The 23,983-nt window shown below is 37.6% G+C and overlaps 1 protein-coding gene across 1 annotated transcript; it reads right to left on the minus strand.

Moving 5' to 3' along the window:
• Window positions 1-76: 76 nt before the first annotated feature.
• On the minus strand, window positions 77-22,138 carry LOC119739989. The gene is made up of 16 exons (XM_038215165.1): window positions 21,708-22,138; window positions 18,551-18,688; window positions 17,105-17,161; window positions 15,513-15,902; window positions 14,906-15,016; window positions 13,836-14,065; window positions 12,327-12,505; window positions 10,788-10,890; window positions 9,046-9,414; window positions 7,858-7,975; window positions 7,288-7,379; window positions 5,395-5,509; window positions 4,259-4,633; window positions 2,949-3,113; window positions 2,570-2,784; window positions 77-711 (listed from the first exon to the last, which is right to left on the minus strand). The coding sequence occupies exons 1-16, from the start codon at window positions 21,781-21,783 to the stop codon at window positions 481-483; spliced, it is 2,964 nt and encodes a 987-aa protein (XP_038071093.1). The 5' UTR covers window positions 21,784-22,138; the 3' UTR covers window positions 77-480.
• Between the last annotated feature and the right edge of the window lie 1,845 nt (window positions 22,139-23,983).

Here is a 23,983-nt window from a genome sequence, read left to right on the forward strand (position 1 = left end):
CCGTACCATGCGTATATCTGCGTACAACAAACCTACACAAAACGATAGAGATGCATATGAGGTGCGTATTGTGCGTTCGACTGCGTATGAAAAAAATGTCAATGCGCAACTCATAAGGAATTAGGATACGCAGAATTGTGACAGGGCCCTAAGGTATGACGACGTGAATGACCAATTTTTGGACAACAGCATTCAAACCCCCTCTCATAGTCATACTCAAACTTAACTCAGAGATGCCACCACTAAACAATATACCACTAAAAAGCCGAAAAAAATCCCCAACAAACTAAAAACATCCTTAACTCTTTCTAAAATGTGCTATCTTGACGTTTCAAACCAAAATCCTGTACCTTTGTGTGTGTCATATTACCGAGAATAAAATGTTGCATTTTGTCATAAATTAACTTCATCTACCTAGGGTTTTTAACACAACAGCTTGAAGTGTTACCAGAACTGAGAAGAAAAAAACAAACACATACTCTACTCCAAATCTGAATCCATGTCTGACAACTCCTTGTCGTCTAACTTCATAGCACCCATCCAGTCGTCTTCAATTGGTGCTATGACATCTCCCACAAGGACTTTTTGGAAGAGTCTTGATCCCCTTTGTAGAAGACGTCTTGCATGTGCTGCTCCTCTTCTTCGGAGAGCCATCAAACCGTGCTCCACACCCACTGATCTGGTCTGGGCCTTATATTTCCAATCCGTTTCCTATATGGATGAAGTTTGCAGATAATGACAAGTTGAAATTACAAAAGGCAAACTGGTTCATGCATAAGATATATTAATTGGCTTTCAACACAAGAGTGAATCCAGGGACCCCCCCCCCCCTATATTTCGTTTTGGTGCATTCAAAACTTACTTTGTATTTTCTCTCAAAATAAGTCTTTTGATGGTTGACGCATTCAAATTAGCAAACGTCAGTGCGCCTATAACATATTACCATGCTTCTCGTTTCTTATTCGATTATGGACAATCAATATCATCGTTTGGTCATTCAAATTAATACGATTTTTTTTCATTGGAATATTTTCTTATTTTCCTCCAAGGTTAATTTTCCCAAAAAATCTGGGTGACTGTACAACATACATTTACAATGAAACAAATTAACTGATATGAGGGATACAAGATGTACAAAAATAATGAAATGGAAAGGACTAAGATAGTTTCATCTTCACTGTTGATCTTTCCTACTTGTTTAAACATTTGGTCACGGGGCTTCTTTATAACGTTGACCATTTTGTGACGTGCAAGACATCTGGGCATGTATGTTTGCCAACAATTCTAACCATTGGGAACACTTCTCTTGGGTAATTTCTGAAATGTTTTCTTGCATATATCTGACCGAACACTTACTTAATTAAAAGACCAGTGCAAAGTAATTTTTCAATGCAAACCTCGCAAACACATCTTTGTGTCAGCCTTATTTTCAAGTTGTATTTTTCCACTTCGAAGGGTATTTTTGGTGCCTTCTCCATTTTTATGCTGACACAAAGTTCCATATTAATTAGTGAAACTTTCATTCATACTGGACATGATTAATGTTACATGGCTATTTCAGCACAAACATTTGGTAGAATTGTGGATATGTCACAAATTTCTTTTCTTTGATGATTCTTTGTTTGGTCCGTTTAATAGCTCCATGATGTCAGGACGCCAATGACCCTTCTTTCTCACAAATGTTTTCAATTGGCAAATTTTGGGTAAATTATTTGAAAGAAAACCCCTCAACTGAACAGTGTCTACCTGAAAGCACATCAAAGCAACAGCGAGCTCAGTAGTCCACAAAAGCATGTAAAGTTGTAAATGTTTAAAGACATGCTCTTTGCAATAAGATTAACCAAAAAAGGATGTCAAAATAGTTTTCATACATTTCAGAGAAGTAGAAAGTTGCACAAAATGTATTCCTGAGAAAAATTCATAGCACAAATCCTTTAATTAAGAAAGAGATGTGTGCATTCATGGAATGAACATCAGATATGTTTACGCCTACATAATTCAGACGATTATTTTCAAAATCATTTCTTTGATGACGTCAAACACTCTAAAGAATGTTGGCTATAGATCTAAGAAATACCAAACCTAACACAAAAAGTATTTTAAATGTTCAATTCATGAGATATGGAGATAAGCTGTACAAATGTGAAAAACAGTAAAAATCAACATGACGTCATTGTGATGCCAGGTTCCTTTTTCATTTGTAAATCTCACCGCTTTGTCTACAACCAAGTTTCAACCGAAGTTCTCTAGATGAAGGCCCTTAAATAATGCAATTCAGTTTTAGATGAAGGCCTGATTGTGTGCAGTTTCAAGTCAATGTCAGTGCGTTTGAAGGTTTTTTTTATAAGCAAAAAATATTAAATGCTTAAAAACTAATCAGTTGAGAATGTCATCATGACGGCATTTCAGATTTTGAATACTGTAACCAATAGATATTTATACCAATTGGACATTTCCAAATATTTGCTTTAAACGTCACATATATTTCGATGATGTCATCAAGGTGTCACATATTTCTTTTTTGTGGTAATTTGGTTCATCTATTTATGACCTGACTTTCCTGACAAACCTGATCATCTTCCACTTCAAACCATGGCTGCACCAGAGCCACATCTGACGTCTCAGTTTCTGCTGTATTCTGTTCCATTTCCCCAATGAGTCGTTGGAAATACAGCAGGTAGTTTTTCATCTCGTTCTTAAGAAGAACGACCTCCTCGTGGTTCCTTTGGGACAGCATCCATAGATCCACTGCAGTCTTCTTGAGGTTCCATGAAACCTTGGTTCCTGCAACCAAGATACAAAAAATAGCAAGAAATGTTACAGAAAAGTAACCCATTACATGCACAATATGTCATGTATTATTTGCAAGCAAATAAATCGTGAACTAATTAGGGTGACACGTCAACCCAACCACCCATCAATCATGTCAATCAATCAGATGACATTACCTCTCTGCCAAGGGAAATTTCCAGCTAGTGCATCCGCTACACTCGCATCAACAACGTCACTGGCCTTCATGTTTTGGATGGAGTTTAACTTATCGACCAGCACTGCAAGTTTCTTCTTTTCCTCAAGATTTTTTTGTCGCAAGTTTTTGCGGATCTTAGAAGAATCTGTTTGCAAGAAGGGAGGAGGTGGGGGGGGGGGGATAGAAACAGCATTAAATATAATTATGTTTATATGAGTCTACAACTACAACAGGAAAACTAAGACAGATACCGTAATATTTCAGATTACAAGTTCGAAATTGTTGAGCTTGTCCAAATTTCACTTTGATTTTTCAAGCAACTTGTTTGTAATAGTGTGAATGGACATGAAGTGTGAGTGGTGCAGCCAATTCAGTGGTAAGGGAGCATTTTATGTACTGCCTGGCAATAAAATAATGAATATTTTGACATTAATTGTGTCAGAAGAAATTGAGTCAGCATTTTGATTTTATAGACCAGGTAGGTATTTTTTTTTTTTTTTAAAAACCAGTACTTGGTAATACAAGTGCAGCAGAAACGTATCGTCCAGGTTGGATGTCCCAAAAGAAAAAACACCCTAAACTTACTAATGATGCTATAAAGCAACCTTCTCCTTCCTCTCATTTTAAAAAAGTTTGCACTCTGCATTTACCACTGAATTGGCCGCGCACCACTCACACTTCATGTCCATTCACACAACATTTCCAAACAAGTTGCTTGAAAAATCAAAGTGAAATTTGGACAAGCTCAAAAATTTCGAACTTGTAATCTGAAATATTTACATTTAAGTAGAAATGAATCTAGTTTATTTCATTTGTGGCTATTAGATCTATTTCATTTTTCCTAAATATGTCCAACCCTGGTGGCCAAACAACAAATAATGACATAATCTCAAAATAGATCTAAGGGAGCATTTTATGTACTGCCTGGCAATGAAATAATGAATATTTTGAAATTGAATTGTGTCAGAAGAAATTGAGTCAGCATTTTGATTTTATAGACGGGGTAGGTATTTCTTTTTTTTTGGAAAAAAACAGTACTTTTGTAAAGGTACAATAGAGTTGAATGGAACGGCTGAAATAGATGTGGCAAACATACACTGCACTGGATCTAGAATTGCAACGAACATTGTGACCTACTTCTAATATTGTCTCCTATTCACGACAATGCACACTTCATTTTTTTAATTGCAAATATGTCATGGGCTGGGAAGAATATAATTTAAATGCACTACAAATAGAAACGCGCGTCATTGACTGAGCCATAAATCTAGTCATGGTTAGTCAACTTACCCGCAAACTTGGTTATTTCCAAGTCTCTCCTTTTGATTTGCTGGCAATGCAGCTCCACCTGGTCTTGGAGCACTGCCACTTGGTGCTCGATGGCTGCAGTGCGACCCATCTGGTAGAGTTCTTCTTCTGGAACGCCATACAGCTCATGTAATATTGTATGTGTCTCTTCCAATTCCTTCAAGATGTTGACTGCTTTGCCGGTTAACTTAGTGGCCTCTGAGTACAAGTCAGTACTGTCGAGCAACAAGCTGATGGGCTGACTTGAAATGTCTGTGTATTCTTGCAGGGGAGCAATTTCTCGGAGCTTCTGTTTTAACTGAAAAAAGCGCTCCAACTCAGCATCGGGTGCATGGGGCATTGTGTTGCTCTGTGCATCTGCATGAAAAAAGATGAGGATGGTGAATTAGCACAGCTTTCTCTACGAAGGGTAACGCCTTCTGTAACTAGCACTACTTGTAAATGAGACCCTAATGTACAGGTATATGATGCATGTATGTCCTTAATGTTCACATAACAAAATAAAGAATCACAATGATAAAATGGGACTACATGTATTTGTGTTTATAGACAAACATAAACGTTATCTATACATTTGTACATGTAGTTTCTTGACTTTCCCGTTTCACAAATCACGTTTCTTATGATGTGATCACGACAGCACACTTTTACAAAATTTAGATTTATTACCTATCAAACCTAATACAAAAAGAATTGTCAAGGTAGCATACTTTTTTTCACAAGATATGGAGAAGAAAAGTCAACAACAATTTACATAATGATGTGATGTAACCTCAATTTTCCTTTTTCGCTCCTCCCTCTATGTTTAAATACCAGAGTTTCATTTGAATTTGCCTTGTTGTTCTCTTAATATACATGTAAATGGTACAATGTAGGTCCTTAAAAATCCACCTTATATAATGACATAATATGTGATGACACATGTGATGACTTCATCATGGCTTCATGATTCAGGGACTTATCTTCAGATAATTCATTCATAATCTAATCAAGTAATTAAAAACCATCACTTAATCAGTTATTGTGACAATGAAGTTATTGTTAGGCTTTTGAATTCTGCTGTCAGGAAACACTGTACCGAAAGTTTTCAATATTTCAAGAGAACTACATACACGTACCTTTTGCACATGCTCTTATTTCTCTCATCCATTCACCGAGATTACTGTAGTCAGCTTGCACTTTGTCCAAAAGGCTCATCAAGTCAGTGTCAGTACTTGATATCATTTTCTGAGCCTGAAATAGATAACAATTTTATTCCTTGTTAAGTTCATATACATTGTACTCCTGACAATGCACGATGAAAAACAATATCTTTTTGACCAAATGTACAATTCAGGAATTAATAAATATTCCTCTGTTATGTTATCAGAGTCTGCCCAACAATGGGTTACAGAAAAGGGCAGTTTGTTGGGTAATTAATTTTACAATCATATTGGGTCATTGGATTTTTTCAATAGTAAGTCTTTTTTTTAGTATCTTTAATCTATTTTATATTGTGTTTTTACAATGGAACCCCAAAAAACAGTTATTTCTTAGAAAAAAAAGTGCTAGGAGTCCATGCATTAAAGATTAAGGGATGATCTTTTGACAAATCCTTTACATTTTTACGACTGAATTATTAACATTGAAGCTTTGTTACACGTTCCAGAAAAGGAATATGGGTATATTTAAGGCAATCTTATAGCAGATGTTTTTTAAAAATGTATTATTGAATGAATACCACTTTTTGGGGGAATTCTTAAGAAAAAGCCAAAAAGAAATCTTTTCAAGAAATATAACAATGTCAGCATTTATGTAAGTGCCTTTGTGTTAAGGTCTGTATCGTGGAAATACCTATGCTGTTATTTTTAACAGAAGAACTAGACAACTGAAATATTACACACAATATCCAAGTTCTTTTAAGAATGTCCTAATAGATACATGGACATGTATGGTGTACATGTACATGCACCATCTTGCCCTATGTTACGCTCCGATGAGACACATGAAACCTTCAAAATGACGATTCTAAAGAGCTGACCTATTATCTAGAAATATAAATTCATTGTTGTATGTAGATGATATGATTATTTTGTCTGACACATATGAGAGACTACAATTGCTTATTAAGAAATTTGAGTTATTTTCTAATAAGTGGAGACTGATTGTAAATGTTAACAAAACAAAAGTCATTATGTTTAACAAAGATTTATCTAAAGCCCAATACATGTACATGGTTAATAATTTGAGTACATGTATTAGTGGTGAATCCATTGATATTGTTGATTCTTATTTGTATTTACGGATTACTTTTCAATCTCAGGTTCATGTAAGTCAGCAACTAATAATCTTGTAAACAAAGCAGCCTATTCAATTAGAAAAGAAATTGGCAATAAGTTATATCCTAAATTAATTTGAAAATGTTTGATACCTTAATAAAACCCATTGTTAAAAATGGCTCTGATTCTGAAATAAAGTGGAAGAAGGGTAATAATCGAGCAAACATTTTTCAAATGAACTGGTATAAATTCATTTTAATAAAACAAGAAACAACAACATCCCTAACACTCCTCAATCCTCCAAAATCCTCCTGCCGGTTTGGATGAATTTAGAGGATTGAGGATGAATGGCAAGATGTTTTTTTTTGTGTGGAGGATGCATTACTTCGTGCCAGTAGGCCATATCCTGCATTGATTATGTTCAGCCATGCATAAATCAGCTCTGTGTTTTTCTTGTTTTTCATCTGCATCACTTCTTAACGCCATTCGTTCTTTGCTAGATTGAGACAGTGGTCACCCTCCACAGACTAAATTAAAGAAACAACGGATGATTTTGGAGGATTGAGGCCGAATCTAATTTTTTCTTGCACACATAACCAAACTTTGAATGGATCAATCGGTGTATGTAATTAATCAGATTAGTCAAAAAGCTGTGCAGCTTCGAATTTTTTGGCACAAAGTGATCAAGGAATGGCCCAATGGTATAAATCCAGAACCCATACATGTACTGTAAGTGTTAAAAAAAAATCATACCACTTCATATCTCTTGCACAACTGTCTAGCCAGTCCTTCTACTTTTTTGGAATTCCAAAAAAGGACATGTGATGTCAGTGTATCTTCTCGATCTGGAACACAGAACAAAACAAATGAAAAGTACACGGGACAGATGAGAGAGATGTTTGATGAAAGAAAGCCTAGCAATTAAACATGTTATTGTTTTATTAACATTTGTCCTATAGGGGTATGTGTGGACTTCAGACTCACCCCTCCCTTCGCTGTCTTGGCAATAAAGAAAGTCAGCTCATTCATAATAAACGTTACAAAATTGAAAATAGGTTGTTATAAAAAGGGTTGTATAAGGCAAAATGTGTGACCTAGATTTGGGAAAAATTGAATTTACACACGTAAGCTAAATATCTAAAAATCTTTTTAACTGCTTCCGAGTCATGGATAGAATTTTCTGTAAAAAAAAAACCAAACAAACAAGTGCGCTATTCCCCCCCCCCCAAAAAAAAAAACTAGCACTGCATATTGCACATCAATACTGTAGGAAACAACAGTAATGGAAAAAAAAAAAGTTTGCTTCAAAGTTAGAACACATACTTGCTTTTCCCATGTTTTTGGTTGTGGAACCACAGCGTGACAGGTAGCTGAAGAATAGTTCCATGTCTTCACCTGCACCTGCACCAGCTCCATCTTGGTTTCTTCCACCCCAAAGGACCTTAAAAGTTACAGAGTAATGTGCAAAGGTCCACAAATGACAAGCCTAAACAAAACATATAGAGGGGTCGGGGGAATAAATGAAAAATGATGGGGTTCGAAAATCAAAACCTATCAAGTTTAAAACACCCAATTACAGTAACCTCCTCATTCTTTAAATGACTGGCATCAGGAGCTCTGGAGAAGACATTGTATTGCTAATAGTAAAAAAGATCTCAACCAGGCCATGCACATTTTAACATGTATCTCATGTGCAACAAAAGCACCAATATCAAAAAATTGCCATGGTGATGAATTGAATGAAGAAAGGTATGGTTTTGTGCTCTGAAGCCAGGCAGTGCTCTGTATGAGTGGGTTAGGAAGATATCGCACTCAGGCATAACTTCAAAATTGTCACTGATTATTGGTTAAGAATGCATCATTGTTCTGCAACTGAACTCATTCAATGATTCACCATGACTGCATTGACAGTGATTTCAAAATATGCTTGTCATCGAAATGTGTAGAAACTTCAAACAGTTTATTAAAATGTCTTAAAGATGAGATACACAGTGTCATACCTGTAGCATGCCCACATGTATACTCTTATTGAATAACCACTCGCAGTGATACTGTGTTGCATTAGCCTTTGTTACAACTTCAAGATTCACAACTTCTTTCGTTCAAATGATAACAAAGGTAATACTGTTCGTGTTGTTCAGTCACTATAGTTTTCCCACAAATATAGAACACCTTAATAACAAGGTCCTTGGGACTTTACAATTACCTTGTTATAACAGGTACCTTGTATTAACAGTAATGGAAAACAAAGAAAAACAAAGCCTTTGAGCCTAACATTATCCTTGTTATAAGTATGATGTTGTAATAATGGTTCATGTCTCCAAAATTACAAAACAAAACTGTTTCAAAATGTGCAGAAAATCATTGAGATTCTTTTGCCCAATAAAACTTAACTGGCACTCTTGAAAACGAAATGGATCAGAAGCAGTCTGTTAAAGTTCACCGTACTGGCCCCTTTAATACTCTCTGCCAAAATTAACTGACTACAAGTTTAAATGTACATGTACATACCTGGCAATCCCAGCTGTGAGCCTTTGCATGCATCACTGACAAAGCTGGTTTGATGTCGGTCACCGCTGTTTTGTATGAGGGGTCAAGCTGGGTAATTTCCTCCTGTCTAGCCCATGGAAAGTATTTGCATGCCACATCAAGCCACAAGAAAGTAACCTGCTTGGGGAGCAGGAAGTGGACATGCAAATAGTGGGGATATCCATACTTTTCCCCAGTGAACATATTCACAGCTTTTTGGGCAATGCTGTGCCGACAGCCCGCCACGTCAAGGCCAGCTTCATCTAGCTTTGACCTTGATTTGCTTTCTACTCTTGCAGCTTTCCAGGTAGTCTTGCCGCACATGCTGTTATGATCCTCCTCCTTGTCCCTCTGAAATGGAAAAAAAAAACTTTATTATATAAACAATCATATTTAGAATAAATATGTGTGTAACAATCAGACAATAACAAGTCTAATGAGGCAAGCCCATCCCCTGGTCAAAGATCAGGATAAAGACAAGAAAGCAAAGCAGTCTGAACACGCCTTTTACAGTCACTTCATAAGACAACTACAATCATTCATGCAAAATGTGTGCAGAAATATAAAAAACAATAGAATTTTAGACTACAGCTCTATATCAGTTACAGACGAGGCTTTCCCTCATTTAATTTTTTTAATGACTTCATGCTTTTTATGGTTGAATTGCAGCTTTATGAGTTATTTGCTGCTCTTGTAATTCTCCCAATTTAGGTCTTAAACATTGCAGCTTTAAAATATCATTTCTAAGATGAACATTTGGGACCAATGATGACATCATCCCCACCTCGTTCAGATTTTGCACAGTTGATTTTATTATTCCCAACACCAAGTTTCATGACAATTAGATATTCACCATGGCGTCAAACTTTTTCCAACTTTTGTGCATACATTTATACCAAACAAGCTTAACAGAAAGTAACTTTGAATTTAGCATGTTTGGTTCCAGATATTTTGTGATAACCTAACAAACTTCGATAATCTACATTATCTCCCATTATGATGTCATTATGACATCACCTCAATCTATAGGGTCATTCCATGTCAAATCACCCAAAAGAAATTAAAATTTAAACCCCACCCCCTTCAAATCAGTTCATATTTAATTTATAGGGTAATTTAGGCAGAAAAGGCTGAAATATCAAGTTTAAGCGCCATCGGACAAATACTTTTCGCGCTTCTGCCCGCCATTTTTTGGCAGTTTTGGTCAAAATGGGCATGGCCGCCAATTTTCAAATGACCATATCTCCATAACCTGTGGGCCAAATTGGTTAATCTTGGTTTCTTTTGAAAGGTTACATCATAAGAAATCCAAATTTACCATTATTTTTCATATTGGAGTTATTTGAAGTTTGATGACCTTTTGACCTTAACTTTGACCTTTAATTTGACCTTGTGGATCATGTGACCCGAGAAAAACTTCAATGAAAATTATACCTCACCAAGTTTTCTACAAAATATCCAAAAATTGGGAGTATATTTGTTTTGTTTGGTTTCCAGCTCATTTCAAAAATGTGATATCCTTATGCAGTGTACTAGTGGATTTAAATCAGTGATTTTTTGTCATTGAAATGTGTACATGTATAGGGATATAACATTTTGCAACACATATGCCAACTTTGACATCAGCTAGAAACCAAACAAAAAAATGGTGCAGGAAATTAAGAGCTTTGAAAACCTAAAATGTGCATATATTTGCACATCAGGAAACATACATAGCAGTTTACCTTGTTTTTCTTTTGCCGATACGTGTAAACTTTGTCCATGTGATGTGAAACATCTGAATCCTTCTCAATGAATGTACCGCTGAAGTATGGTTTCTGAATGCCTCTATGAAAATAAAAATATGTAAACAGAGGGTAACAAATAATTATTTACGGAAATGAAGGTTTACCGCACTAACCTTTTAATTCCAAACACATGTTCAGCCACCTACCTACATTATTTGCTCGCTGTGTTCTTTCAAAATGACAAAGTCATTGTGCTCCATGGTGAGCACAGTAAAAACAAATGACAATAAAATCAATATTCAGAACAAAAATTGGTAAAAATGTACACATTTTGAGATCATACCCATTTGAAATGCTTTCCAAACTGAAGAAAAGAGCATCATATAAATTAACATCTTCCTGATAAAACATGTACAGTTTGAATACTTAATTAATAAGTTTAAAATTTTAGCAACATATAGTGCTTCCTTGCAGCTGTTAGGAGGGCAGAACTGCCAAGACAAAACACATGCATGATGGCTGTCACCAAATCTGCAATGGCTACAATCTCCTAAATATCAGTAGACAATGGAGTTACCAAAACAAATCCTACAAGTAGCTTGTTCAAGCACAAAGGATGGCTGCAATACAGGTAGGATCAATGTCTTTGAGTAACTGTGCTGGTGTAGAATTCAGGGAATTAATCAGTATGACTGCAAAAGATACACTTGCAGTATTCTTCACACGAATGTCCTAAAGATGCCTATTCCATACAATTAAATCTCACCTACTTTGAACATATAGCCACGCAGTAAGAGTGCTGTCGGTAACAACATCAGACTGAAAATGGATAAAGGCTCTAACAATGATTTACTAATCTGTTGCTCACTGACAATGTGAAGCATTCTTGCGAAATGAGACAGAACTGGGCAGCGATCTAAATTTGGGTTTGCTGGTTTAGGATAATTCATTTCTAATTATAAGACTGACGGTTGCACTTCAGTCAAAAATTGTGTTGTCAATTAACAGCCATATAAACTTTGCATTTATCAAAAGTGCAAAAGTGAAATATTGCAGAAAAAAAGTTGTGACCTGCATTCATAAAAAACAATGATGTAAATACTTTTTCTTATAAACACATTTATTTCACATATTATTATACAACTTTAAAACACAACTGTGTTGTATTACACTATCAAAGGTTAAAAGTGTGAAAATCTTGCAAATTGAAAAAAACAAACAAATTTCAGTATTTTGTATTTTTTCTCCGCTTGACCTATGCCCAGTTTACATGTAGTCTGATTTTGCAAGAATAGCTCACATTTGTAATGAATCAAGAATCTAGAATCAAGAAGGACATGTGTACATTTTATATGCATGTGTATTAGTTAGCCGCATAATGTTTGTATAGTACACGTTACATGTGACCTGTGAGTCAAGTTTGCTTGCAAATATTTGTTATTGTGCTCATGCTCATGGAACACAGGAAGTGAATTCTATTTATACCTACCACTCCAGTGGCACTACATTATTTTACGTTCCACTAGCTCAACTTACTTCGGTACTTTGCTATATCTGTACACCTTGAAGTTTCCATCCACGTGTGCTGAATGTTGTTTTATAGCGCAAGGAGGACATTTCATGTCATCAAGTCCTTGACACAGAGCAAGTTCCCTTTCACAGTATCTGTACTCCGACAAACATCTTGAAAGCATTGTGCGGTTAATGCTTGTTTCCTGTAAAAGGGACGGAAATATGATGGTTTAGTTATTTATTAGACCAAAAATTCATACAATTTTAATATATGGTAGGTAGTTAACTTCCAAAATACAGGAGCAATGCTAATGTTTTTTAACACCTGGGCATTAAACTAACCCCTTTGAAAAATGTCAGACAGGTTGCATTTGCATTCATATTCATTAATTTTTCAAAATTTGCAAACTTCATGTTGTGTGCTATAATACCGGGTACCAGTCTGATTAAATGTCGCATAATTTGAATGACCATTATAAATTCCAAGAAAAATGTTCAATGAGTATGTTAGCGCATAAGATGTTTTGGATGTGGAATTTTGAAAAATAGAATTCCAAACTGAATAGATAATTTCTGGTATTGTACTAGTTGTCAGCTTGCTAATGAGACATTATGCCAAAACAAAAATCAACACACTGCACCTAATCAATGATGCTTTTCTATTACTAGACTTGAAATCAAGCTGGTATTAAATTGGTAGTTTTTAGTCTGCCTGCACCACTTAACACAGAGCTGTGTATGGGGGGTAGGTATATAATAACATGTTGAAATGTTCAATGAAACCTAGGCACAAACATGTGTGTGGGTCGATTATAAGTCAAGTAAGTTGAATATTGAACACTGAGCAGTGGGGTGGTGCAATGCTGGTTCATTTTGGTGTCACCAGCTGACAAGCATGGCTGTCTATTAACGACTTGATTTCAAGTATATCTGAACTGGAGCGTGCCATGTTAAACACCTTTTTAAAACCATATAAAAGCCTGCAAATGCAAACATGCCGGTTGGATTTGTAACAGGGCATTTCATTACTTCATTATTTTTGAAAAAAACCAAACAAGAATACATACAACAGTTTAACATCTTCTAACCAAAATTGTATTATTAAATAAATAAAATTGTATTATTATGGCTTCAGGCCTAGATGAACATTCCTTTTTGCAAAAATAACAATCACATAATACATTTTTCTCCTTAGAGGAAAGGATTCGATTTTCTTACAATTGACATAACAATCTTCAATATTCACATCATGGATGGAAATGGTTAATGGCCTCCAGTAACAAGAAATTTATATTGAGACAATTGGGGTTTTTTTTAAAGTCCAATTTCACATTGAAAATAATACTTCATTCTTGTACCAAGAGCAAATACTCTTTTTTTCCAGCAACAACCAAATAGTTTCCAAAATTCGAGAGCAAACACTTTTTTTTAAGAAGCTGTAATATGGTAAAAGAGAAGATTTTTAAGTGAACTTTACTATTCAAATAAGGAAATATTTCAAGCAACAGAAATACTACCGCCCTAGTAACACACCTCTATGCTGATGTCCTCAATCACCTTTGCAAAAGCTGAGAGAGAAGTGCCAGGCATGTTACTCATAATTAGATCAATCCATCTCAGCAGCTTCACCTCCACAATGGTGCCAATGTTTTTGGGATTGCCTGGAAAGAATCCATTGGCTATGATGTCACTGACCTCACTGTTTGCGTCGATGAATCCACACAAAGAACACCTAACTTGGTGTTTCCTGAGGTCATATCTTCCTGTTCAAACAAACAAAAAATAATCACAGTAACATTATCATGAAATACACAATGTAAAGTTATGAGGCAGCGAAGTTCACAGATGAAAAGAAACTGACAAATCTGTATGGGCAGGGATGGGATGACTTGAGGTAATTAAAAGGTTACTCTTTGTTAAAGGCTGGTTATGACTTCTTATGAGATGCAACACTGGTATGTAGCTTCTAAATATTCATCAGGGCCAACTGCAATTATATGGGTAGGGCATAGAAACAAGGGACACAAAAGGAGGATATAACAACACCCAGGCAACAGGACGTTTTTTCCCTCACCTCCACCCCAGCAACTGTTCACACTAAACCCATTTGGCAACTCCAAGCAAACTGTTTTCAAGGAATATGCATAATCGGTTTAGGAAATGTAATTGCGTGTGTGTACTTTTGTACTTAATTGTTTTGAAATACTTTTATAGAAAACCTGTAAAGGCAGTGTATTACAACACCAGCAAATATTGTGGCGCAAAATATTTGGCGCACTATTTGTGACCTCGGTGACCTTTTGAGATCAAAGACTTTAAGGTACGATAAACAAAATCCAGGACAAGAGAGTGCCTCTATGAACAGACAAACAGAAATTACCAGGAATTTTCCAGGAAATACTTCCAGTGTGAACAGGGCTAAAGAGAAAGACATTTACTGAGAAAAACTGGAATGTAAACCAATTGAGATGGATTAAAGAAGAAGGTGAACAAGCAATTGATTCATTTGAATAAAAGACAACAACTAATTAATTATCACTAGAATTAATTATAATTTGAAAAACAAGTATTAGACAATATTGCTAAATGACATTATTTCTTACCTTGAAGAGTCAACACAATATACCGACTTCCATTTGCAGTTGGAGATGTTTCAAACTGATCCTCAGAACACTTTTGACATCTTCTTGGGAATTTCACAGGGAAATATTGATCTGCATAGATGTATAGGGAGAATAGTTTGGAATAAGAATACATCCTTTTTTTACCATTAATCATTTAGGTTTCCCTGGTTTCTTCAAATTAAGGAGGCTGAATTTTTATTTATAATTTGTTTTGTTTTCCAAGATGGCAGCAATGTATGCAAATTCAAAATGGCTACAAAAAAATTCAAAACAACCTCAATATTTTTAAAATTTATAGTAAGCCATCTTCTCTGTATTTTACCGAATTTATGCAGTTTTTTATCTCGGATAAAAGTTCCATTATCTTTTTACCTAAAGGTGTCAGAGAGTGTACTTCATATACTCTGGCAGGTACCGAGTAGATTGGTAGGAAATTGAATTTAAGCAACATTTTAGCGATGTAAGTATTCCACTTTTATTGTCAAATTTTACTTTCATAGATTTTAGTTCTAAGACTATGGCGCAAAGAGCAATGTATCGTGCATGTAAAGCACATGTTAGCTGCAAGCACATGTAATGATCATACCAAAGCTCTGCAAATGTTGACCACTGTCACCAATCACCACTGTTTGACAAGGCGGAATCCTCTCAAAGTAGGACTTCATCCACATCTCTCTGTGATGGAACGGTTTGCAAGTGTGCAACTCAACATCGCATTTGGAACACAGCACAGGAACTGGGCAGTCTGTGCACCTCACTGTTGCCTGGTTGTTTTCACATCTCTGACATTCAGGTTCAATGGGAACTGCCTGGCTTTCCAAAACATGTTGGAAAATTAGCGGCCGAATGCCCTTCCAATTCCCCTCAACGGCTTCCATTCGAGAGGACCAGCTTGATCTGGAGGATGATGCTTCGTCAGTCTGAGGACAAGTGTCTCGAATAAGATCCTCTAAAGATGCCTGCAACATTTCGTAACCTGATGACAGTCCACAAAAGGGGGGGGGGGGGAAGAAAGAAAATAGCGAAATTGCTGTGCCGTTCCAAAAGTTGCAATTATCTTAGTGCAACTCTGTTAGGTACAACTCTTACATGTTTGAAAATATCTTATACAGTGTGCATTTTGTATCAATTACATGTACAATTACCTGAAGTGAATCGTAGGTAAACTAGGAACCTTAGTGCTGAATTCATACCTATTTGACTATGGCCATGACATGACATTTAAGAGTATATTCTGGACATCAGCAACCTCTAAACAACTGACTGTGCAACTCTCATGAGCACCAATTGACATACCCCTTAGACAACCCTACATGTATGTAATTTTTGTACACTAAGTTTTGTTTGTCTCAGATTTTTGCGCGTTCCGCATCGATTTGTGTATCATGTAATTGGACAATATTTCACAAGCTGCGTTGACAGGATTCTAACGCAATTCTACTGTGATAGGTCAATTGATGTGTATCCTGATGAAAGAGCATTACATGTATTTTGTGCAATTGTCAACAATGACCTTAAATGATCATGCAAAGACATTCTGAATCTTCAAACCAGACAACCTATAGGTATTGAGGTTCATGAGTTATTAAAAATTGGATATTTTACAAATTAAACTCTTCCAAAAAATGTGAATTAAATTTAAATATTGATGTAAAAATTGGTTTACAAAACTACTTCAAGTCATATACGGTCACATGTACATTTATGTAACTGATCAGATGGCAACAGACAGAAAGTAAATATTTGTGACTCCACGTGTATCCAGGAAGTACAAGGTAGATCAGGGTTGGATACATGTAAATCACAATATTGCTCTGAAGATTATGATTTTGCCCATCAAAACAATAAAAGTAAAGCAAAGAGCCGCAATTTTCATATTATAAGTTTTGTCTATTTCATTTTCTACCCCAATGCTAGGGGGGGGGGGGGGGGGGATGAGTTTTAGAACCAAGCGTGCAAACGAGTGAATCTATTTACATCTGAAACTGCCACACAAAAATTGAAACAGACAAAGCATGCTCGTCACCTATGACATTAATATTGACATTTCCTTTACACAAAACCAACTTCATTTTCAATATGTAATTTAGTGTCGGGCAGAATACATGTTATGTAGTTGTCAGGAAAACTGAAAGATATCTGAACAAATTTATGTATTTCAATTCAAATGAACGTTACCTTGACTCAAATCAACGTTGGCTGCATACTGTTCATCTTGTCCAGTCTTCTGTGCACCTAAAAAGACGAATATAGTGTTTACAGATTAGGCCTATAAATATTATCCATATTTTTCATAACTAAGAACTATTTTGTGTTTATTTCACTGCATCTTATACCCATTATGAGGAATTTAGGTAGACAACTTGCTTCAACGATTCCAGAACACGACAAACAACTATACATCTGAGAACAAATATTCAAATTAATATCAAATTATGTACTTGTCACTGTTGTTATTGTTTGTCTTTGAACAATTATGCATTTCCATAATACAATTAATCAATAGCAGTGGCGACAATTTCTCACAAAGGTTGGGGGACAAGTCGTCGCAAGGATTTTTCTGGAGGAGCAAAACACATTTTCCCTCAAATCCCTGTACTTTCCTAGCATATCACCCGTTTCCCATGGAGCGCATCTCCTGTCTACATGGTCTAACGTCTGATATCAAAGCATGCAGATATATGTGATGCGCGCCTCAGCCAATCAGAGTCAACTTTACCAATTTGTGACGTCCTTTTTATTCCCAAATCAGGACTAAAACTGTGATTGGTCACTTCGAATGCAGTGTTAATACAACAACAGCTGCGCGCATACATGTACGTACATGTACATGTAGCGTAACGTAATACATAGCCTGTGACCACAGCCTTTGTTGCTGTGTCCACGTTTTTTATCCATGTCTAGACGCGACAAAAAGCGAATGACCAAAGACCCGAAATAGACCGTGCCTGCTGATTGGTCAAAATCTAGAGATCAAGATGCGGTTGTCTTGCTTAATAAATAAGGGAATCTGTTCAAAAATTATAGACTATGGCTTTTGCCCAGACTAGTCCTTTCCAAGCACACAAATTTTAAGGGGGCAGGGGGACATTACCCCCCTCCCGCAGATCTAATTTTTTTGTTTTGGCCTTTTTTAGAAGTATCGTTGAATGGCTATTTACATCTTATTAACTCTCTGTTATTAGAGAGTTCATAATATTGGAAAATTGTATTTGGCGCCTCTTGTGTCTCCTGGGAAATTTTTGAAAATGTGTGATGATGTTTGCGAGTTATGATGCACACACTGGTGTGTGAATGTCAATGACCCATTGCAAAATATTGAGGGGGGGGGGGGGCACCGCAATAGCTGTCCCCCACATTGGTTGGGACATCACCGACCATGATCAATACATACAGGACAAGTACATTGTTCTCGAAAGGAGAGCGGCATTTTGAGGTACATGTACATGTACAACCATTTGACACAACTAAAAATAAAGTTCCTAACAAATTTTGCTGAGTCTAATCAAAATCTACATATATTCTTCTTGAGCGACACTTTGCCCTTATTTTATTTGTTTGAGTATCTTTCTCAACTTGACACACTATAGGCATGGGCAAAACAGTGGAAATGCATTTACTTGCCTCTTCCGTCTGCAGGATTATGTCTTCTGTTTCTGTACTTCGTCTTTGTACGACGTTCACTAGTTTGTGTAGAAGGTCTCGTACTTTTACACAATGTCTTTCTCTTTGGTGGCAAGAAGAAACCCTTTTTTCTTTTTGCTGTTCAGAATAGAAAAAAATACAATAACTACATGTATTTTTGGGGAAAAGTACATAATACATTGTTTTATATTTGAACATTACTTAAAGGTTTATTATGTTTGACATGATTCCACTGATGTTTGTTGGGTGCAATTTACGTGAGTGTGTAAAGAGGTACAGTATGGAGGTTAGGGACAAACTGTGCAGCGGTTCTGTGGGAAATGGGCGTGTTTTGATGGACATTTTTGTACTTTTACATGTATTTGGTGTTTTGAGAAACAAACAATTTTGCGGGGTAAGCTGTCCATGGGGCTCCGCCCAGGGAAGCATCCATTTTTAGGGGTCACATGTTATGCGTATACGTATACCTACATGAACACAGATGGCCATATTTTTTGCACCCCGTCAAACGTTAAAACTGTGATGCCGAAACTGTGATGTCTGCTTTATTCATTGCAAAACAATCTGGTTGTTCAAGGCATGATTTGCAATACAACGCTGCCAACAGACATATACTGTGGCATCGATATTTGCTGCGCTTTACCAAGGCCCCACATCGCATTTGGCAGATAGGCCCTAGGTAATTGCAGGGGGAAAAAAATGGTGTCAATATATGGAATTTTTTCCAAAATGTTTGTTAGAAATTCAGCTTTAGCGGCCTAATTTTTTTTTTTTTTTAAATGAGTGATCTGGAACTGGAATTGTGATCCGGTGTCGTGCCAAAAACCGTCCGGTGCCAAATAGTGTCTGCTAATTAGCATAATGCGATCTCATTGGTCATGCGTCTATGACGTCACATTGTTTACGGACGCTTGCCAAATAGTGTCCGCGCTTAGCGTGCATCCTATTGCGTGCCTTGTCGAGCTGTCAATACATCGTATAGAAAAAGATCTCTTTTCACCTGAATTTGCTTTTTACAATCTGTTTTAACGTTTTCCTTGTTATCTGTGATAACTATTTGACTTGGTTTCCCTAATAGTTTAAACATTATATTTGTGCAAAATGTTTGTGTCTTTGTTTCGCGTCAGTTCACCTGTTTGGCATGCAGTACGTACGTAGGCCTAACGCCGTGTGAAGTGTGTGTAGTACGTACTGTGCTGTGTGTAGCATTATAACCAACGTTATATTTTACGGTTTCTCCAGAGTCCCACTAATACTGTCCGATTTTTCCTGCCAAATGTTGTCCGATTTTTCCTGCCAAACTGTCCGATTCCTCCTGCCAAATATTGTCAGATTCCCCCCTGCCAAATACTGTCAAATTTTTCCTGACAAATACTGTCCGATTTTTCCTGCTAAACAGTGTCCGATTCCCCCTGCCAAATAGTGTACAATTTCCCTGCGAAAAAAATGTCCGATTTTTCCTGCTCAATACTGTCCGATTCCCCCTGCCAAACTTGTCTGATTCCCCCGCCACTGAATATTGTCCGATTTTTCCTGCCAACAAATACTGTCCGGTTCCCCACCCTGCCAAATATTGTCCGATTCCCCCTTGCAAAATACTGTCCGATTTTTCCTGCAAAATACTGTCCGATTTTTCCTGCAAAATACTGTCCGATTTTTTCAGCTTAATACCGTCCGGCAGGACGTACGTACGTGCGCCCTTGTTCTCGCTCGATCGACGGCGCCCGGACACTATTTGGCACCGGACACTATCTGGCATGTATTACATGCCAAATAGTGTCTGGCGCCTACTGTGCATGCTCAGCGGACACTATTTGGCACTGGACGGTTTTTGGCACGACACCGGCATGTCCGGAACTGTCACACTGACCATGGAGGAATAAGATTAAGAATGCACTGACAAAATTATCATAAATAACTTCAAGTAAATCAAAAAGTTATAAATAAGGCGATCGTGTAGTGTAGGGCCCGGTTCTAGTATAACGGAACAAAATCCATTTTAAAATTATTGGACCTACAAAACTGGTTGGCGACATTCTGAATAAACAGGTAGGCCTATGTCATAAGGCCAGGGCTTTGATTTTTTGGGGGTCAGACAAGTCGCCCGTTGAGACAACTCGACTCGGGACAAGTTGACCGTTGAGACAACTCGATCGTTGAGACAACTCGACCGTTGAGACAACTTGACCGTACATGTGCGATAAATGGAAAGACAAGTCGACCGTTGAGACAAGTCGACTCGCATGATTTTGGCCCTAGTATTGGGGATAGTACCGGGGATTTTGACGGCGGCTGTGCGCGTATCCCCAGTCGTACCGTACAAGGTGGCATCGTTTTTGCCAGGCCTGTGCGCGCACCTATCCCCAGTCAACTTGTCCATACCCCGTGCACGCAATTATCCCCGTCAACGTGGCCATATCGTGCACAGTGACAGCGTTTGTGCCAGGCCTGTGCGCCCTCTTGCCGTGCCGGTCAACGTGCCCGCGTGCCGGGCCGGGTCTGGTCCTCGCGGGCGCCGGCCCGACGCGACGGCCACCGGATCGGAGCACCCTCTGCGCATCGAGTATGCCCGCGCCGCGCCCGGGACTGGTCCTGCCACAGATTTATGCAACTTTTTCCGCTCCACGTGTATACATTTAAATTAAGTCGAGCTGTCTCAACGGTCGAGTTGTTCCAACGGTCGAGTTGTCCCAACGGTCGAGTTGTCTCAACGGTCAAGTTGTCTCAACAGTCGAGTTTGTCTCAACGGTCGAGTTGTCCTGAGTCGTGTTGTCTCAACGGGCACGCACGGCGTGCTGAATTGCAAGGCACAAACCCCACAGGAAAGTTGTTCTATCCCAAGATTCTGTTCAAAATTGCAAAAAGGGTGTCATTCATGTCATTACTAGAATTCAGATACGAGAATAATCTGCTTCTGATTATAAAGGTCAGGTGATTTTTGAGCATGAGCAATTAAAAATATTTTTGACTCTAATTTGATAAAAACAAAACAGGGGCCATACACTTCACGATCGCCTTAAATAGTTGTAACTTTTTAAGGTTCAACTAAACTTGGATTGATTATGGAGGAATAAAACGTGGCACGCCGGAAAAAGCAACACGCCACGTTGCCTACCATGCCTACTTAGTCTCATACCTCCATGACCTCCATCGTGTCCGTGGCCTCCACTGCTACTGGCTGCTTTGTCATCATCTGGATCATGCGAATCCATACCTACTGTCCCAAGTTCATAAGCTGAATATCAGTAGGAATTTATATCATGCACAAACTTTAATTAAAAAAAAAAATCTGAGTGAAACTGGAGTGACCGTCACGTACCTACCTCACCTGGTCACTCAGCCATGTCATTATTGTCAGCTCAGGACTAAATTTTCGCGCCAACGGTGTAGCATGAATGTGCGACTCAAAAAAAAAAAGACTCAAATAATATTACGTTGCAATATTGCGCATGCTGTTATGAGTGCTTAAACACGTACGACGTGCGCGTACGGCCCGGTTGTGGAAGGCCAATTTTCAAGTGAGTCTGAATTTTTTATGACACCATTGCCAACGTGTACAGCGAACATCCGGTTGTGTTGACCTCTCTGCCGATGTAGGTCGGAAGAGGGCGGTACGTTAAAATGTGATATGCACTCAATTGGTCAATTGTGACATGTACACAAAATAAGAAGGAGACTGGGTTGTGAATACAGGTCAACTCGTACGCGAACCAACTCGTACGCGACCAACTCGTACGCGGGTCAATTCGTACGCGAACCGACTCGTACGCGAACCGACTCGTACGCGGACCGACTCGTACGCGGACCAACTCGTACGCGGACCAACTCGTACGCGTGAGTTTAGACGATTGGTTTAGCTCACATGGACAGATGAAATTAGGTTCGGTACGGTAGGTCGGCATAATTTTACCTTTTCTGAAAGGTGGAGATTTTCAAATTAAATGTAGTTGATTTTTGAATCCGCCAGTGCTACTTACAGTAGAAGAATTCTGCGTTTGTTTGTTTTTTTACAAGTTCGCTTGATTGATTGGGAAGTTGTCTTCGCGATAACCAGTATGATTGGTTCCCGCCGCACCGCGCACTGTGTATAAAGAATGCATGATTGAATCACTGTAACCTGTGTATGCCGCGGTATAATTGCTGGTTGGTTAGACAAGTAAAATGACAAGAAAACACCGATATTTGCGAGGTCTATTGTATAAAAAGGAGCTACTATAAAAAAAAAGGAATATAGCATCACGCATGCTTATACAGTTGTACGGACAGTGTCCGCCAGTTTTTTGCTTGGTTCAGATAGTTTTTTAGTCCTAATTATTATATATCCAAATAATATTTTGTAAAAAAAGAAAAAATGGGGAGTTGATTTTTTCATTTTTTGTTAAAATCAGAATTTTATATAATTTCACCGGAAATGCGAGGTTTCTTGGGTCAAATGCGATTTTCTTGGGTCAGAAAATTATTTTTTTGCTTGGGTCCGATAATTTTTTAGTCCTAATTATTATGTATCCAAATTATATTTTGTAAATTAAAACAATGGGGAGGTGAATTTCATTGATTTTTTAAAATTAGAATTTTATTTAATTTCACCAGAAATTCGAGGTTGCCCTAAAAATATTTTTTTTTCTTGGATCCGAAAATTAATTTTTAGCTTTGGTCCGATAATTTTTAGTCCTAATTATTATGTCTCCAAATTATATTTTGTAAAATAAAACAATGGGGAGGTGAATTTGATTTATTAAAAAAAAAATGAATTTTATTTAATATCACTGCAAATGCGTGGTGGCCCTGAAAAGGACCGATTGTGTTTTCAGTTAGTGCAATTGTCTATTCTCTCACTCCCAATCACACACAACGGTCACACATTGAACTACGGACTAACCGTCACACTATTCCCAAATTCTTCCCAACCATGCCAACCCAATCCTCGAAACCACTCCTAAAATGGAAAATGGCCCGCGTACGAGTTGGTTCGCGTACGAGTTGGCTCGCGTACGAGTTGGCTCGCGTACGAGTTGGCACGCGTACGAGTTGGTTCGCGTACGAGTTGTCTCGCGTACGAGTTGACCAATCCGCGTACGAGTTGACTCGCGTACGAGTTGGTTCGCGTACGAGTTGACCTGTTTCCAGCATGCTCATTTCAAAAGTCTTAAAACTAAATAAAAGTCAAGTAGCGGGGAGCTAGAGACCGCAGTCTCTCGTCATTGGCATCTTTTAAAATCGACCGCGAAATAATTTCAATTGTGAGATTGTAATTGCTGTGATGTAGAGATTGAGGAGGATGTTTTTTAACAACCCTGTTTAACGGTAAGCATGGTAAGTGAGTCTGTCTGAGTTTGTCAAGTTTTCTTTGTTCGCAGTGGCTATTGTTACGGCAGCCGTAACGCATTTCCCATTTTCTATCGTTACGGTAGA

Source organism: Patiria miniata, unplaced genomic scaffold (genome assembly GCF_015706575.1).
Source record: "Patiria miniata isolate m_02_andy unplaced genomic scaffold, ASM1570657v1 HiC_scaffold_4, whole genome shotgun sequence".
Taxonomy (NCBI): Eukaryota; Metazoa; Echinodermata; class Asteroidea; order Valvatida; family Asterinidae; genus Patiria; species Patiria miniata.